Below are 19,486 nucleotides of genomic sequence, written 5' to 3'. Positions count from 1 at the left end.
AATGTAATCTAATGCACCTGATCCAGTTAAACAAGTCCTTCAGCAGCATCTTAATGTCAGAGCCAGGTGTGCTGGGTTGGAACTAAACATCTTGCCTGTGAATATTCCTCTATCTTTATATGATATTGAGAATCACCCACAGAGCTGATAATTTTAGGTAAACAATACAGTAAAACAGCAAACAAGGAACAGGGTTATTTCAAGCATCCTGGGTTTTAATCAAACACAACGGTGTTACTTTACTGGAAAACCAATCCATGTGCCATGTTTTATGTACTACACCTTTGCTGTTTAATCTTTCCCCATTTCCTTTATCTGTTTTTATGCTCCCTTGGTTCCCTGTGTTTGATGGCCAGCACTGACTGCGTTTGGCATGTTAACCTATTTGTTCCCTAAACTCTTTTGCTCAGTTTGTTCCTGTGTGTGTAGTGCTTTGGTTTTGTCTTAACTGTGAACCCTACTAAAAGATGTCACACCTGTATCTAGCCTCTTTATTACAGTATATGTAAAAAAGCATCAATTTATTAAACATGTTTACAGATGCTACTGGGCCCACCTCAATTATCTGTAAAATGACTCATCAGGATTGGTACTATGTGCAAAATCTTTGGATGAGTATTGTCCATATATAAGGGAGGTCTGGCTAAGTATTTATTTTGGTGATTTTAATTGCTGTAGAGACACAGTTGCCTAAATATCATTGTTATATCTCCTTCCCCTAAAAAGAACATTCATAGCCCAACACTGGCTAAACTATAGCACTGTTTTGAGGTTTTGTACAGGGAAGCCACCACTGACATTTATGAATATACTGAAACCATAAGTTGCTATATTGGGTGATATACCTCTCTATGAGTGCGTTCACAACCATTCAAGGATTTCCAAACCAAAAACCATGCCTTGGCACACATCAAAACAGTGGGCAGTGACAGTTGGTTACAAGTCACAGTAGAGAGCAGCACTGTGCTTCCTCACAGAAAAGGAAACTGAAACCCAGAGCAGTGACAACCACAGTATATGGCAGGGAATTAAGACCACCACAAATATTAGGATCACAACCACCGTCATCCGACACATTAAGTTCTTTTTTGATGCCAAATATATGACTTTACCCTTAAACTCCCTGGCAAGCCTATTCTGGTGGTTGCAGGGCTCCCTGCTGCAAAGCATCTCTTGGAGCACAAAAGAGTAATAAAACTTGTACTGTACAACTGGCAGGAATACATCCAGACACCATGCTACATTAGACATTCAATCATTCCAGTCCTGTACATCAGTAACTACAGACCAGTGGCACTGAACAATAGCAAGCTGTTGTGTGAATAACTCCCTCAGCCTCTTTGCAACTGGACTAGATCACCCCAACAGGGCTATGGCTGTTCATTGGTCCCTTGACTTCTCACATAAATGGAATATCTACATAGCTTCTTGTCCTACACTACTGCTCTGTCTTTAATACAGTTATGCCCACCAAGTCTACAAGTAACAGGATTTAGGATATTCAGTCTGAGAGATCTCAGGTGGTGGATGTGGACAGTGGAGTTTCTGATGGAATAATCATCACTGGCCCTCCTCAGCCTCCGGCCCCTAAGGCAATACTTGGTCTGATAAAAAGCCCCAGGATGACACATCTGTAAAGTGCATGCCCATCACCAATCTTACATTTAAATTAACACTTTCCATCAATTCAACAGCATGAGGAGAAGTAGAGTTTAAGATCAGAGGTCTTTTGAAAGAAGTAAACGAAAACTACAGAATGCAGCAACACTGGAAATACTCAGATGTTTTATTGGCATTTCCACACAGGTTTAGTCATGCAACATTAATTGCAAAGGTTATGTTTAACAGAACTAGGAAAACTAGAGTGAAGATAACCAGAAGTAAATGACAGTTTTGACAAAAGGTTTGCCAGCCATTTGTTACTCCCGACAAGCCTCACTGCATGGGACAGTGGTTCTCTCACACACATAGCTGCACTGTGTGTGAAACAAACGTGGATGTTCACTTGCAACAGCTAGAATCACAGGCCTCATCCTTGCACACACATCCAGAAGCACACTTGCTGCACCCAGGTGGACAGCAACAGCAGCAGCCTATGAATGAGAAAACAGCAGTATTGGTGAGAAGGTACTTATGGTCAAGGCTTATGCTTGTACTCCAAATGAAGATATTGTGAGCACATATAGATGAACTGAACATACTTTTCTGGCAAGTTGGACACTTGCAATTTTTGCATTTGCAGTTGACACCACACCTGCAAGTTCCAGCTGAAATGTTATGGAAAATATGTTTAATAGAATGATTAATGAATCATTATTTCAGTTTGATTAAAAGAAATAGGATTAATCACAGATTTATCCCATAACATACCTAATCAGAGACTACAATAAACATGAGATTTAAAAAACAAATGCAACATTTGATATCATCTTACTGCTGTTACAGTCACAGGAATCCATTTTTTTCCCCCAGTTGGTCTTTTCAGTTGTGGAGGAATCGGTTCTCTCGAGTGAAAGATAAATATAAACTATTTCTGCATGTGGTTAATTTATAAGGGTGTGGAGAAATTTGGCAACGAGTGCAAAACCACTGACTCCACCTCTATTTGCCTGCACACGGTTTACATTATTGAATTACAAAATTACACCGCCAATACTGAGTGCAAAGCCTAAAACAAGGACCAACTCTAACGCCTCTCACACACAAATCTTGGAATTTGTATTTACTGCATCTTTTTGAATTACCTTCAACAGAAGTAACGTGCAGACAAAATAAAGCAAACGCGAGTCTCCAACTAGAATGTTTCATGAAAGTAACGAAAACGACACCAAACATAAAAGCGTGCTAACCACGGCAAAAATGAATGATAATTAAAAAAAAACAAAAAAAACGTAACATTGACAACAACAGTCATGAATACAAATCAAGATTAAAGAAAGCGTAACATAATGGGATAATAACCTCCAAGTGGTGTGACTGACCACTAATGGACGACACACACCACTTGACGTGGATTAACACAAATTAGTGAGAATCAGCACAGGAACAACATAAAGACAAGTCCGCGTGTAGCACCGCCGCTGAGCACTGTGACATGACGGATTTGATTGTTGACGTACTGTAATGGGCTTGGCTATAAAGAAAGGTTCTCTGAAGCAGTGCTAACTCTGAAATGAAATGAAATTACTATCAAATCCAACATTTCATGATATAATTTCAAAAGTTTCAAATCTGTGGTAATTATTACCTACTGCAACTTCTCATTGAATTTCATTTTTCATTATTACTTATTTTTTTCGGTTCTGTTTCTTTTACTTACACACTATTGTACTGTGTATTTTATTTATTTCTTATCTTAGATTCCACACTACCCTGTAATCTTATTTCCTATTGCAGACGGCACTTTGTGTGATCCACTTACGTCAGCGCCGTATAGTGAACAAGAGCATGTGCTCTCAAACCGTGTGCACGGTTGATAGTTACAGGATAGGTTTTTCCCACATTACTCCGGTTTGAATTAGCTTTGCGTTAACCGGTTTAACTGTTTGCTTCGAAAGGAGCCACCACTCAACGTAATACTATATAGATTTTTGAGCACTACAACTGATGGAAAGATCTAATACTTTGCCATTTTGTCAATACATGTTAGTGGGAAGGAAAGTTTATTTCTATTGATTTGTATAGCACATTTGATATTTCAGTGTATTTAAAGGTGCTTTACATACAAGAATATGTGCTTATAGAGCATACAAGGATAAAATAACTTCAATATGCATTAACATAAAAAGCTAAAAAGGAATAAAAATAGATGAACCTCACAGTGGTAATGTCTCATTTAAAATCGTGAGTAATAGGGTGAATATCTATTAAAGCTAAGTACAAAGCTTCTTTGTCTATTTTGGAAATGGAAAATATAAATGTTTTCCTTGGATACTGTGCCCAAATAATAAGTAATACAGAAATGTATATTCTAGCAAGCATGACCAAGATATCATAGATACATATATGGCAATCTGCCGATCTGTTTGTCCCATATAATTTACAAACAGTTTGCATTGTATCTTCTTGTTATATTATTAGAATCTGACATCAAGGTAATTATAAAAAATGAGATACTGTCTCAGAGGGGGGAGTACAAGTTAACCATGGAAAATGGCAGCATTGTGGGCTATAAAGATCATTACTCTAAAACTGCAGGTAATTATCTGTTTCTCTCAGACACAAACTTTTCTATGTCATATGTATAGCAGCAGGTGTGAAAGTTAGTAGGCAGTAGAAAGTGACAGTAGGGACAAGGTAGGATTTCCTAATATAGTACTCCAAGAGTGGGCTTTGTTAAAATGTCTTCAAGTATTATGATGTATGAGGTTTTTTGTTATATTGCTTCATATTTTTTGTCATATTGCCAATTGCATACAGTTAGTTATGTTTGAAATCAGTAAGGTTATTTGAACATGGATGTCATTATATATTTTTACATTTTTACTTTGCCACTTTGAGTGAAAAGAAATGGCTACTATTCATTAAATTAGGTAAGCTAGAGGCCAGCACTGGCTATACTACAGGACAGAAGCCTATCTATCATTCATGATGGTACTGAAATGATTGCCATATGAGTCAGAGCACCTCTATTTGTGTGCATACTCAAAGCCTACAGATGTTTCCAGGCCAAAAGCCATGATTCAAAATGGAAATCACCAACAAAATCAAGGACCATAAAAGATGCTAAAATAGCATACTGAAGGAAATTCGAGACCCATTACCAGAGCAATGAGAACTATGGTATGTGGCAGCGAATCCAGGCTGTCACAAATTATAGATCATAATGGACACTAGCCAAATCTAATGTCAACAACTATGACATTACCCTTGAACTCCCTAGCTTTCCATTTTTCCCTTGAGCTTCTGGATAAACCCCTCTTGGGTAAACGAAATCCCTACTTGTGTGGGTTGTGTGACTCTTGGGTTGGTTCAGAGAGTGGATTCACTAGGGATGGCCTCTCCAAATATGTAGCAGTGTTATTTTATGGATGTGGCCAATAGTCAGAAACTCTGTTCCCAGTCCTGTGGAAAGGACAAAATTATTCTCATCTTAGGCCCTGAGTGACGCCATTAGCCACATGGCTAACTTCCAGCAGTCACTGAATTATGCTAGCTCAACTGGAGCATAGGAGATAAGTCCATGGTCCATAAAGTCATAGCTACCATACATGTCGAGGTTCAGTCTAAAAATACCCCCTCAAACAAACCATGTACCTGTGCTTAGACATGAAAAGCCTCTGATTCCCACATATCCTTCTGACGCCCAGAAGATGATGTCCTCGCCAGCACCATCCTTCCTATATGTAAACAAATACTCTGAGGACAGCAAAGGTTTCAGATTTTTTTGAGGAAAGAGGATTTCAAGGAAATATTACAAGAACAATCTTAGTTCCCACTTTGAAAGTCTTGAGCCATTTTATGCCTAACACTTCATTGTGTATGAAGTATTTATATACTGTATAAGACAAAGAACCCCCAAAAAATGTAAACAAACACAATACCAAACAAATAATTCAGTAATGGCAATGTTCAAAGAAAGAAAGAAGCTCTCTGCCTTGTGGACTGTCAAAATTAAAATCTAATCACACAGGCTGCTTATTTGAGTGTGTAAGGTATTGACGGCGTGTGATAGAGTCACGGATGGTCCCTCCTTGCTTCCATGGTTTCCCTGTCTTGTGTGTTTTGGTTCCATTCCTTTGTTTTGTTTTCTCCACCTCTCGTTTGTTTTCCACGCCTGTCATTACTTTCACGTGTTCCTCATTTCTAGTTTTGTTAAGTTCATGTATTTAAACCCTGTCTTGGGCCTTTTGTCTTGGCTGTTCGTTGAATGTTTGACTTTCTGAAAGCCTGTCTGTATTTTGAAGCCTTCGTTTGTTAGCCTGTTTTGTGATTCTAGCCGTTTGTTTTTCCTTATTTCCGTGTGTTTTTTCCCCTAGCTTCTTTGTAATAGCCTACTTCCCCTGTTTGCCTTCGTGTACTTTTGTTTTTGGTTCCTCTTGTATCTCTGTACTCTACGTATTGGTTCAATGACCCTGGACCGTTATAACGACTATGACTGCATTTGCTCCTTATAAATCTCACTCTTCTGCGCACATGCGTCCGCCTCCTTACCACTCACCGTTACAGATAGCATGTTTGTGATTTTGGTTGCATAAGGGTTCCATATCACCCTAATAGCTTCTATAGCAGATGATAACGATTTACCACACATATGCAACAGCAGATAATATGGTTTTATGACATGTGCAACAGTAGATGATGGGAGGTATTCACATGTAAGCAAATGTTATCCTGGTTATTACTCTTTGTTAATGGCGCATGGCAAGCTGTTCTATGACATTCTCACCTCTTATTGCTATGGCCTCAGCATATATTGTATGTGATGGGTCATATTCAGCTTCACACATTGGCTGCTTGCGATTGTCTCATGGGGGCCCACTCACCTTGAGGGCCCCCACAGCATGGCCCTGCGTGCTCCTCCCTCACACCAGTCATTCTGCAATTAAACAGTGACAAAAAGCCATGCTCCTCACACTACAATAGAGATATTCAAAATTGTAGTGAAGTATACAAAAGTTCCAGAGAAAAATGACATTTCAAAATATACACTGTGAGTTTTTGCTTGTCCTCACAATCCCTACCATGAATTAAGCCCATGCACCTTTAAGAAGCATGACTACTGCCAATTTTGAATTAATTTTAATTTATATTTTATTAGTCAAGTGGCATTAATATTAGCAGGACAAGGAAAACTAATTTTAAGATGACCAGAGGTATTTCAAAAGAACCACATAATGCTAAGACAATGGAAGAGTAATGGGATGGAATATTTTTGATAACGTGGTCACCAATAATTTATTACCATTCACTGCATGTGACAATGGCAAAACAGTTCACAGACGTTGTTATACTGTGAAACAATGTATGCTTCTTCACTAGAAACAGCTAGAACCACAGGTTCAGAACTTCAAAAGTAACATTTAATATTGTCTTACTGCTGTTGCAATCACAGAAATCACTAACAGTGATCTTTTCTGTCCTGGATGTTTGGTGAACAAATATGTTCTCCTAAGAAAAAGGTGAACTATTTTTACATTAATGTAGACTAAGGCTGTGGGAAACATTTTAGGAACGGGTGCAAAACAACTGACTCCTCCTCTACTTGCCTGCACCACAGTTTACATTATTGAATTATTAAATTACACCACCAATACTTGGTGCAAAGCCAAAAACAAACAGACATCAATCTACCCCCCCCCCCCACACACACACATATTTTAGCATTAATGTGAATTCAACAATGAGTTTTCCAATGTAATTCCTAAAATGTTTCCAAAAGACTTTTGTTGCATTTTATTTCCATTTATTTATGTATTTTTAAATTTGATTGGTTTACCCACTTACTCTATCTTATTATTGTAACAATAGGGGGCTAAGTAAGATGCAGGGACGAGTTACAGAAAACAAAAACACATGTTTATTTACACCAAGGATTATGTAGCCATTGAGCTAGCGTAATGTCAAACACAGACAACAGACCCATAGGGGTTCATATACACACGTTAATGAAACGCAATTACAAACAGGTGTGACACATGGGGGGCATGGCAACATGGACAAACACACACACACACACACACACACACACACACACACACGCACACACACACGGGGAGACACCTGGGAGGAGGCGGCGTCCGTGACAATCATGTAAATGCCAATTTCACCAAAACAAATTCCTCCTACATATATGGATTATAAACTGAATGTAAAATGTAGGTTCTGGCTCTTATATTATTGTTGGTTTAAGATGTCAGTAGAATGTTGTTGTTTTTTTTTTCTATTGTGGCAATGTCTTATTTCATAAAATATAAACAATACCATATTATTGTTGATTGGTTTATTTAAACAATCAATTTTAATAAATTCTCCAACATTTATTTATAAATACAATGATTTGGACCTACAATCTCAACAGTCACATGTTGACAACCCCCCCAACTGCACGGTGTCTGTTTTCATATATGATTCCATTGCTAAAATTTCTGCCAATTAGCTGATAGCTTGAATTGAGTGTGACAGCACCAAGAAATAACGAAGAAAAAGACATGAGGGGCCCAGGATTAGGAATACGCCCCCACCCCCATTAACTGTAGTAACAGAACACAAGTTTACATTTACATGTACATTTATGGCATTTAGCTGATGCTTTTATCCAAAGCGACTTATAATTATGACTGAGTACAACTTGAGTTAATATTATTTTCTGCCACTAACATTTCATTGCAACAATATTGCAAAAGTAATCACATAATCTGTAAAGAAGTCAGAATAAAGGGACAGGGACTGATGCATAACACACATTCTGCTTGTGTAAAAGGTGCAAACACAATATATTAGTAACTGAATGCTGCTGCCATTGGAAAAGAGGAACATGCCAGAGTGTCCAATGTCTAAAGTTTTTATCAAAAAGCAACATTTAAGCAATAACAAACAAGCCAAGTTATCTGTAACATACTGCTTAGGTCGCTGGCAGGTCTTATTTTCCTGCATAGTAGGGGTACGATGAGTAATAAGAGGTAATAATAAAGTATGTCTCTGCATTCTCAGAATGTATCTCAGTGTAAGATCCAGGGAACACTTGTTTGGAGTTGACTTCCATTTGTTCCTGAATGCTGGGTCATCTAGACTGGAAGAGGGACATTTCTGGTGTACTTATAAAAGAAAAGTACTTTTATTGTTATGGCATATCCAAAGGAAAATGCTTTGGCAATAAAGAGGAAGCTCCTTCTTCTGGGTTGTAGTTTTTCATAAAACCTATGGCTCTTAATCGCAGGTTGCTTTCTCTGAAGTATAAATAATGTGTAGAGATGAAAGATTTGTCAGAGTTGATTTTGCACAGTGCAAACCTTCAGAACTCTATTTCTGAAATGTGCAGTACTAGGACAGACATGCTGGTGTTGCTATCAAATGCGGAAATCTGCCTTTAATTTGACCCACACTTTAACAAATCAGCACTCTTGCTGAAATGCTAAAAGCTGGCTACACACCATACACCTACACTGAGTGACCCCTCTGTCAGACACACATGTCAGATGAGCATACACATAGAGACTGTAGCATCTCTGCTGACACGTAACAACTCTTTATCTCTGTTCAGGTCAGTCACCAGGGGGAGCTGTGTGAAAAAGTTGAAAAGGCTGGAATGGGAAAGTTACTTGTGTTGTAGGTCTTAGAACATAAGAGCCACACCACGACGAAGACACAGACAAAAAACAAAACAAGTAAAGCAGACATCTATCTTAAGCAAGGCTGTGTATGACCAAAATAGGACCGATTCAAGTGAAATACAGATGTGACAACACATGTCATGAACTCTTTTCTTTCCAATACATTGTATTGAGGTTACAGTATCACTGTTAAAATTGGAGGCGCATGTACTATATTTATAATTTCTATGAATAAATGTATTTAAAAACAAGTGCTTTTTAATCTGATTCAATCCATTAATCCATCCATGGATACATTTCGCTCTTACCCAAGAGAAAATCGTAAGTACAGTTAAACTGGCAAAAATATTTGTATGAGTGATTTATAAACAAATATGCGTTGTAGCAGTGGTTCTTGCTTGATGTATATTGTGTGGTATCGTATCATGTTTTGTACTCAAGGCTGTTTAAGGCTGGATTATGATTGGCTTTTCTTGATCACTTTATGTTGATATATGCAGCACTAGCAATGACCTGGAAATTTAAAAAAAGACCAGTAATTGATTTCTTTATGTTGCCCAAAGTAATCCAAAATAAATGGGGATATGAACGAACAAACAAAGAAAGCTATATTACCAAACATCCAAACTTCCAGAGATGAGTCCTGCCTAAAAGACTATATTAGTCTATATTAGTCCTAAATTAATTTAAATTCCAGAGTCAAGTGAATTCAAGGAGTTTGTTTATTAATATATGTCATGAGTCATGTAAGCAATACCACAAATGAAATGGAGAGAAACAAAATTACTAGGTATAGGAATGTTAACAGTATGGGACTATTGGACTATTCAAAATTAAAAGCCTCATCCTGAACAACAATATGTAAACTTATGACGCTACAACTTATACGTGAATGTGACAAGTTGTTCTACTTGCTATACTTCCATAAACATAATTATTATAAAATTTGGGCTTAATTTTTTAAACAAATACTGCCACCTAATGCTGATACCATAGAACCACCATTATTTAGCTAATACAGTTCTACATATATGCGTATAATCTTGACAAGTAACTTCATTTTTTAGTATTTTCAGAAGGCTTTTAAATGTTAGCTCAGACCTCTAACAAACATGTAATTTTATGTTCACTAGTTAATTTAATGCCTAAAATTCTTGTACATTATGTCAGCGTTTGACTAGTACTGTAATGAAACTCTGCGTGGTGTTGCACAGTAACCTATTAGATCAGTGTTGTAGCTTTAAGATTAAATCACATGGTTAAGTTTATCTATAAAATGTTATTTCGATCTTGATCACAATTTCAGTTTTTTTCCCCAACATCAACATTTACTATCCTAGTGATTTTCTAGTTAAATCAAGTCTTCTCTCTAACTAGATACTCTGTATGTAAAACATTTTAAAAACTATTCTAAAATTCCCATGCTGGAGGAAGAAAAAATGGTTAATTTTAAAAATGCATATTTGATTTAAGATGGAACTTTGATTAAAGTGTAACATTGATCATTTTGGCTCATTTTCAATAAAATAGCACCTTGTTTACACCTGCTATTGCTATTTCAAACATTCCTGAAATATTAAAGATCCTCATCGGTCCTTTAGACAGGTTCCCAGCTTCTGCCAGAAGGTTCTGATCTGGTGCATTGCTTGTGGAAGACGCCAACCGGCACTCCATACCTCTGCGTCAGGTACATTTCCAGGGCGGACAGGGCCATGGTCCGCACGTCATAGCCGAGCTCGGCCTTCTTCCGGCATCGGTCAACCGGCACGATCTCCTCTGAGCTGTCAGGGTCATTCCTCCCGATGGCAGCGAACGCTGGGTACATGTTCGCCAGGCTCTTAGGGAGGTCCTGCGTATAGTTCCAGCAGCAGTATGCTGACCACAGGTACTCAGGTACAGCCACCCTGTTCTCATCCTTCAGCCAACGCTCGCTCATGTATGGGATCACCCCTGTCACCACATGGGCGTCGCCCAGACAGTGCGCTGCCAGGCTCTTGCTGACTTTGGCCTCTAGCCTGGCCCAGGGACCATTGTTGGAGCCGGCCCGCTGCGGCACAATGTTGGTGAGGGTGAAGGTGGCATTCCGACTCTCACTATCCCTGTGGTGCAGGCTCGGGCTCAGGTGCCCGCGTGTGTAGGTGGAGTTGATGTAGTCCTGCTGCACGGCTTGGCTCTCCACTACATTCTGGTCCACTTTTTCCGGCGGTGGTGGGAACGGGACCATGTTGCCGTCCGAATGAGAGTTAGCCAACTGGAGGGGCAAGAGAGGTGGACATAACCTTATAGGATTGTTTATGATATTTTTGCAAGCAATCTTTATGTGCGAGAGAGAGAGAGAGAGAGAGAGAGAGAGAGAGAGAGAAAGAGAGAGAGAGCGAGAGAGAGAGAGAGAGAGAGCGAATACCCTGGGGCTACAGGTATGCAAATTCTGGTTGAGTTATGGAGGAATGGAGGAAGTCTTGTCTCTGATGGGAACCATACAGAGAGTGAGCGAACAAGTACATTAACACAGCATTATTCCTCTCTGTGTCAAACCACAGCAGAGTTCTACTTCTCTCTCAGAGCTGCTTCTTCTCCATTTTGCGTGCCGTTTGATGCTTGCTTAATCTCATTAAAACTGCTGACTATTATGTAGTCTGTGTTGGTGCACAACTGTGTGAGTAATATTGTCACATGTGGTGGTGATTTGTCTGCATGTATGCATTTATTAAAGGAGTATTCCCTGCAATATCAACACAAAAAGTCAAAAGGGATGCAAAATATACCATTTGTAAATTGTCACCACAGTACTGTTGCCTTCACAGTATTGTCTAATCTGAAGTTGATAAGCATTCCAGATGAATGATCACTATGGCTTTGGTGCCTTCAGGCATTCCTGTAATTTGGCCTAATCACATGATGATACTTTTGTCCATATGTGCCCATCTCAAAGCAGATTCTCCCCCAAAAAAAGATACACCAACTGTCATTAAAACTTTCAAGACAATGAATGAGTGTGGTTAGGTTGCTTGATCAGTCAAAGATAACCCGATACAATGTCAGTTAATATCACTTTCAATGTCATTAACAAGGTATAGTCCATGGACAACCCCTTAGTAGCTGTGACATCCTTTCTGGTAAGATTCAGATGGATTTCCATCCAATGTGTTTCCCCTCTTTCCGTCTTGGTTACTTTCAAGGTTTCTGTCTAGAGATCTCACCAGGGATGGCATGCCCATTCAAGGGGTGTCATGAGCTTGTGAAATCCACCAGATTTTATATTATATATACATATGAGAGAGAGCGAGAGAGAGAGAGAGAGAGAGAGAGAGAGAGAGAGAGAGAGAGAGAGAGAGAGAGAGAGAGAGAGAGAGAAGTCACAAACGTATTGCTCAGTTTCTTTCCGAGACCTATTCACAAGTCCTACTCATTATGCCTTTAATGAAACTAATGATAACGTTCGATAAAAGGTACGGTTCTCAAGTACGACTCGGCTCATTTCCTTCTTACCGAAGAGACATTTCAAAGTACTTGTTGCTTAAGTGGTTGGTTAGAGCATGAATCCTGTTTTCAAACGTGTGAAAATGAAATGGGACATTACTGAGGTACAGAAATTTTAAAATACCACCCCCTCCCCAAAGACTGAACATATGTCAACTGCAAAAATTGTACTATAATTTTCTCTTTCCCTGCTCCAATTGTGCTCCTGATCTACTGTATAATAAAGAACGTTAAAAAGTTATATTGTATATTATCCATGGTTTAGCTGTGTTGTCACACTACTGACTATAAAGGGCTGACAATATTAACTAACGTGGCTGCGCATGCCTGTAATTGAGTTTACTCATTATTTTTTATTTGCGATAGAAAGTAGGACGTTGTTTTTAAGCTTTTTCTGTCGTTAGTTTCACGTGGACTACCAGTCCAATTTACTAGCACGTAATACTTTTCTTTATTAACAACCGGTAATACGGCAAATAAGTGTCATCCCTGCCCAATAGATGGTCCAGGTGTTATACTCACCTGTGGTTCATATTTCCAGACGCTCTTGGGTCTCTTGTCCTTTGGCGGCGAGTAGACGTACGCCGAAAACCATGGCGTGCGACGCTCATGACTGTACAGTGTCGCGAAGTGATATCGGTTCTCATAGCGTTGACAGATCGGAATTCCTGAGATACCTCGAGGAGGGCAAGCTCGGTAGAAATAATTTAAACAGGGCGAGAAATCGCCAACATCCCCGCCACAAATACTTAATAATTCGCTTAGGAGCGGCAAAATAAACGTAAAAGAGCGCATTTTTTTAACACTCGAGAGTAACGAGTTCTTGTACCGGACAAGAAGTGCGGTTGTACGGCCTTGACTCGTTAAATGTTCATCCGTGCAGCCTCCTCCTCCATTATCGAACTGGGAAAGGAAAGCAAATATTTACTTTCATTTCGGACGTTGACGGGTAATTACGCAAAGATCCATGACTGTAGGTCAAGTGTGAAACTGCTGTCATTGGTTTTAGCGTAATATCGGGGATATTAACTAAACGTAAAACAAACAGCTCTGTGATCGACATTTGTCATCACTGGGCACATTTGTGATCATTGTAACTTGGACATGTGCTTCAATGATAAGTGATAAAATTAAAATTTTCATGTATATGATATTTTCTCTATATTATCAAGCAATTTGAATCTCTAACATCGTCATTGCAATTAATAAGAAGCACAGGCAGGCTGCATGTACAAAAATGACCTCTCTGCTCTGTTGTCCAGACACAATCCCTCACGGTGGCTCTGGTCTGCCGATGCTCAAGTGGGCTGTTCCTCCTGCCAAACTACACACGTATGGTGATAGTCCTTTTAGCGTTGCAGTCCCAAAGCTCTGGAACTCCGTCCCCTTGCACCGCCACCTCTGCTCAACACTATCCGCCCTCAAAAAGCATTTAAAACTTTTCTCTTTCAGACTGCCTTTCCTGATCTGTAAATCCTTTTTATTTCTATTGCCTCACAGCTTTGTTATTTTATCATAGTGGTGTTTTTGTCCAGTCACTCATTACTGTAACTTTTACCATGTCTTAATCTCTATTTTAATTTTCATTTATCTATTGGGTTGTCATTTTTTTTTATTCTTGTGTTTTACCCTGTTATTTTTTCTTATAATTCTTATCATGTTTTCATTTGCTATTGTGAAGTGTCATTGAGTATCCTGAAAGGCGCTTATAAATAAAATGTATTATTATTATTATTATTATTATTATTATTATTATTATTATTATTATTATTATTATTATTATTATTATTATCATTATTATTATTATTGTTGTTGTTGTTGTTAGATTACCTATGAACTAAACTCAGTTGGGTCAAGGAATTTATTTTTCCTGTGTCTTACACTGACAAATACATACACACACAAATATATTTGCAGCCATTATAAAAAGTTCGTATTTGTCCATTCTCAGTCTCTCTCTCCCAAATATCGTGGTAATTGCAGGACTTGGGGTCTGTGCCGCTCTCTGGAAACTACCAGTAGAGAGAAAAAACAGAGGGGTGGGGCTACACATAGTTCACTGCACAGCACAGTGGGACTGAGATGCAGGGTAAAATAACAAAACATTATTTTCCTTTGTTCTGATATAAGTTACAGAATATAAACCCTTTCCAAACTGTTTCTGCATTTGTGAAATTGTCTGTTGTATAAACTAAAGCTAACAAGAATATGCATGAAATGAAATGTGGTGTTTTCATATCCTGGAAGAATGCTTCAGTGCATGGTCATGTGTGTCTAGTGTGTAAAACTCAAACTTCAGGGTGTTGTGTTGTGATGTGTTTTGGAACAATGAATTATCGAAGTGAATGCACTATGGATTACGTCTATTACGGTTTCCCTTCACGAGGGCGTAATCATCGAGCACCAAGACTTTTTTGTCTCCTTCCTTAGCAAGATGCTGGAAATTCAGTGAGGAGGGGGCTCTCCTCTGGCATTCATGAAATTCTACTGGCAGATGTTAACCACACTGTCAGAAATTCACTGACAGGCGAGTCAAATGGTAGTGGAGATGTTTGAAAACAAGACCCTGATGGAGCAGAAAAAATCTGCATACTATGATGTTGTTCTGATTGACCCTGGAATTCCTGTGGGGGCGCTCGTGGCCCACAGACTGGGTTTACCTGTAAGGGTTGGTGCCAGGCCGAGACCCCCTCCGGCCACCAGAGGGAGGCATCGAGTCAGGCACGCCACTAATCAGGCTTAACACAGGATGGGCTAGACCTTATATAAGCCCAGTGACCCAGTCATTCAGTGCTGGGTTTTTGCCAAAGTTCTGGGTCAAGCGCCTCAGGTATTGAGGTCTATGTGCCTTCGTGCTACACCTCACTTCTTGTCTGTGAGGGTGTCTGTGTTTTTACATGTCCCCTCCTCTCTCCAGTTTTCCCTCTCGAGTCTGTCTATCTCCTGAGGCTTCCCTTAGCCATTCAAGTTCCTCCCTGTTTTCTGGTTTTGTTTTGGAAAAACAATTTCTTCCCGTGGCATTCTTTGTTCTCCCTTTTTCCACACTCGGTGTGGTGTTTAGTTTTTTTCATTTTGTTTTACCTGATCCAAGAGCTAACTGTTTTGCACATGGGCCCACCATTGTTAGAGTGTGGTTGCTCACCCAGTAGGCTGTTGGTGTCATCACTTAGCTGACCTGGGTTCGAGCCAATCTTACACTACCGATTGTGTTTAATGTACAGTGGCTCACCAGTGGAGAGGGGCACTTTGTTGCTCATTATCCCAAAGTCAGGCTGTGTCTTCTCAGAACACATGACATTCAGTGAAAGGCAGAAGAACGCATTTCATTATGCTCTGAACGTGTGCATTGACCGCTTCATTGTGAGTTCTCACTATGCTGCACTGATGACATGTTACTTTGGACCCGACACCAGTTTTTATCATTTCCTTCAGGGCGTTGGCATCTGGCTGATGAGGTTGGACTTTATCTTTGAATTCCCTTGGCTCACCATGCCCAATATCATCTACATTGGGGGTTCCAGTGCAAAACTGCAATGCAATTATCAGTGGAGCTGCAGGAGTTTGTGGATGGGTCTGGAGAGTACGGTATCATCATTATGTCATTAGGTACGTGATTGCTGCTGCATTTGCTCAGTTACCCCAGAGGGTGATCTGGGGACATCTGGGTAAGCGCCCCAATAATCCAGGCAACAACACCCTGCTGATTAAATGGCTTCCCCAGAATGACTTGCTGGGTCACCCCAGAACCCGAGTGTTTGTCAGCCATGGTGGGACTAATGGAGTTTGAGTCTATCTACCATGGTGTTCCAGTGCTAGGTCTCCCATTACCATTTGACCAGTTTGAGAACTTACTACATCTTCAGGTATGAGGAGCTGCTGTTGTTCTTGATGTCGTTAAATTGAAAAGCTAGGACTTCCTGAAAGCAGTACAAATTGTCCTACAGCAGCCATCATACAGAGACAATATGCAAAGACTATCTAGACTGCACCAGGACAGGCCCATGCATCCTCTCAACAGGATAAAGTTATAAAGTTATAAAGGGGCTGCACACCAAGTCCTATAAGATGCCCTGGTACTCTTACCACTCTCTGGATGTTGTAAGCTTTCTCTCGGCTTTAATACTAACACTAATGGCTGCTCTAGTATTAATAATCAATTTATTATGCAGGCAACAAAAATCTAAATTGGAATGATGAGAACTACATTTACATTTACATTTACATTTACGGTATTCAGCAGACGCTCTTATCCAGAGGGACTTAGAAAAGTGCTTTGTCATTTACTCATAGAATATATCCAAGTACAGTACAGTAGGTTAGAATTAACATACCAATGAACTAGAATACTGTAGAATACAGGAATGAATGCTGATACCTAGAAGTGCAAAATACATAAGGTCTATCTTAAACAGTGATAAGTGCTATAAACAATAAGTGCTAGAGTTTGTTAAACAAGATAAACAGTGCCCTACAATAAGAACTACATAAAAGACTATCTGAAATGAATGCTGTAATAAACTGCTATTGAAGGTGTTTAAATACAACGAGAGGCAACAGTATATTTTGTTATATACATGAATTTTTATATACACAACAAAAGCCTATGATATATTAAATTTCCATATGTACACTTACTTTCTTATGCTGAATACCATATGTTCCTGCTGAATGCTGCATCAGTTGACCAGTTTCATGGAATGTCATTGTCACTGTTTTGTCTTCATATAGTTCATTATTTAATTCTGTGACTGACTCACAAAATTAAATGTTTACAAATACCCCAACACCCTAGCCTCTTCATCCGTACACCCTATCTCCTTTATCCCTACACCTCAGTTTGCACACTCAGGACTTCAAGTACAAGGCTTCTCGTGCTGATGTGGTGGTAGGGTATTCAGTGTCAAACCTCCCAAACCTTGGAACACTGGAGGAAGGAGGAAGAGGAAATGTGCGCACGCACACTCACACACACACACAAACCATCAGAGCATATCTCTTATCTACAAAAAGACAGAAATTCCTGTCCAAAAATCAGAAAAGGCCACTAGTTCCCTGAGTAAATATAATTAGTGATAAGGAACACATTTTAAATTTCAGCCCTTTCTTTACGGGAATGTGACAAGGCTTGCGATGGGACTGGCAATGAACTGCTGTGGGATTTAAAACATTAGGCTGAAGAAAGCAAGTGCTCAAAGAATAAAGCTATGTGTTTTAGTGGTAGAGTTTAGACTTACCATTACCAAGTTTTTATTTTTACAATTACAATTTGAGAGGAAATGTGCCTGTAGTTATTTTTAAATAAATTCAAATGGAAGTTGATTCAAATCTAATGGAATAATTCAAACGAATTTTTCCTTTGACAGGAAAAATGTAAGCAATTAGTGCTTGTCACACAAGTATTTCTACTATTATTTATAATAATTCATTTACATTAAAGCACACTTATATTTTCACTATTTTTGGAGTGTTTTAGTAAAAATGTAGTAAACAACTAGTAAAAATTAAACTTCACAAATCTCCAAACGCTTGTCATGTGTAGCAAATCAATCCAGATCCAGCTGGTTTAAAGCTATATAGCTATAATTTACTCTAAGAAAAAGAGAAAACAATTACAAGAATGATGACAAACACTGACTGAGGTATAACTTTCAGTGTTAATCTAGCAGGTTCCAGAAGGAGGAAAAAGTATATATATATATATATATATATATATATATATATATATATATATATATATATATATATATATATATATATAAATATAAAACTGAAGAATACAAGAGCTCTACACCCCCAAGTCTAAAGGGGAGGAAATATATAGTCGAGAACGACAAGGATAAGATCCTGACCTCCAAATCCAGACAGATGAACAAGTAGTGGCGAGCCAACTAGAAATCCAGATGGTAGATAAATATCAAATGTAGCAGCAGCAGTGGTAATTGATGTGGCAGTCCACTCCCTCAAACTCCCAGGCCTCTGGTAAAAGGCTCAAGTGTTAGGAAAAAAAATCACCCACTACAAGGAATTGTTTTGTATATATAGTATTGTGTAAAGGACTTAGGCACCCATTATTTACCCATTTACCCATTATACTATTTATTTTAAGTTTTAAGTTTAATTGCTTAATCACTTTAAGTTTTAAAAATAGAATCGTCTTCAAATATATATATATATAAGATTCCAGGAAGTAACTGCAGTGTACTATAGTTAAAGATGAAGAAGTAGTAAAAATTGTAGTGTGGTGTAGTTTTTAGAAATATTATGTGAAATGAAATGACACATAACTCCTTTTGAAACTGAATAAGATCTCAATAAGTTGCAGTATATATATCTTATTTCTTTATTTATTTTATTCTTGTACAAGCGTGACTTACTTTGTTTCTGACATCATCTATACAGAACATGTCTATTGATGAAATAAATCATCCAGTAGTCATGTATTTACTTGCAAGACTTACAAGATTTAGTAGTATTTTGTATATTTCAGCTTACATATAAGTACATGTTCATGTTACAGGCAGTAATCTAGAGTTCTCTTATGTATGTCTGAATTTTATTTGTGTGTGGCTCAGTCTCTAATGCTACTCTTCCAGATGACCACATAGACCAGAATGGGGATGACGCTAATAGGCAGCAGGGTGAGGGTGACTAGCACACCTGGTGGGGGATCACGAAGAGGCTCCTCCTCCAGGGCACAGGAGCTGAAGTATTGTTCATGGACATTTAGAAACATC

At 38.7% G+C, this 19,486-nt stretch overlaps 1 protein-coding gene, 1 long non-coding RNA gene and 1 pseudogene across 4 annotated transcripts; 1 reads left to right on the top strand and 2 right to left on the bottom strand.

Annotated features, from left to right (window-relative positions):
• Positions 1 to 1,770: 1,770 nt before the first annotated feature.
• LOC113568053 lies at positions 1,771 to 7,054 on the bottom strand. Of its 2 annotated transcripts, none has more exons than XR_004776624.1 (3): positions 7,038 to 7,054; positions 2,202 to 2,267; positions 1,771 to 2,093 (listed from the first exon to the last, which is right to left on the bottom strand). It is a non-coding gene; the product is annotated as an uncharacterized LOC113568053 (long non-coding RNA). The 2 variants fall into 2 exon arrangements; XR_004776625.1 differs by lacking the exon at positions 7,038 to 7,054 and adding an exon at positions 2,435 to 2,515.
• Positions 7,055 to 9,976: 2,922 nt separating this feature from the next.
• Positions 9,977 to 19,486, bottom strand: LOC113568050 (endonuclease domain-containing 1 protein-like). Of its 2 annotated transcripts, XM_035531160.1 has the most exons (5): positions 19,410 to 19,486; positions 18,602 to 18,728; positions 17,388 to 17,676; positions 13,275 to 13,655; positions 9,977 to 11,523 (listed from the first exon to the last, which is right to left on the bottom strand). In XM_035531160.1, exons 3-5 carry the CDS (start codon positions 17,454 to 17,456, stop codon positions 10,870 to 10,872), a joined length of 1,104 nt encoding a protein of 367 aa, XP_035387053.1. In that variant the 5' UTR covers positions 17,457 to 17,676; positions 18,602 to 18,728; positions 19,410 to 19,486; the 3' UTR covers positions 9,977 to 10,869. The 2 variants fall into 2 exon arrangements, with proteins under 2 accessions (XP_035387053.1, XP_026852020.2); XM_026996219.2 differs by lacking the exons at positions 17,388 to 17,676; positions 18,602 to 18,728; positions 19,410 to 19,486 and adding an exon at positions 13,995 to 14,427.
• LOC118242180 lies at positions 15,907 to 16,975 on the top strand (annotated as a pseudogene).

This window comes from Electrophorus electricus, chromosome 10 (assembly GCF_013358815.1).
Source record: "Electrophorus electricus isolate fEleEle1 chromosome 10, fEleEle1.pri, whole genome shotgun sequence".
NCBI classification, from domain to species: Eukaryota; Metazoa; Chordata; class Actinopteri; order Gymnotiformes; family Gymnotidae; genus Electrophorus; species Electrophorus electricus.
The sequence above is the reverse complement of the archived record's forward strand: the minus strand, read 5'-3'. Positions and strand labels throughout refer to the sequence as shown.

Bases quoted from the DNA above. Each gene is read 5' to 3' on its own strand.
- LOC113568050 (XM_035531160.1), bottom strand. From the start codon at position 17,456: ATGACATTCCATGAAACTGGTCAACTGATGCAGCATTCAGCAGGAACA. The intron at 13,656-17,387 runs GTAAGTGTACAT...TTCCTTTCCCAG, and splicing joins ATGGTATTCAGCATAAGAAA to TTCGATAATGGAGGAGGAGG. The intron at 11,524-13,274 runs GTGAGTATAACA...TTGCCCCTCCAG, and splicing joins TCTGGAAATATGAACCACAG to TTGGCTAACTCTCATTCGGA.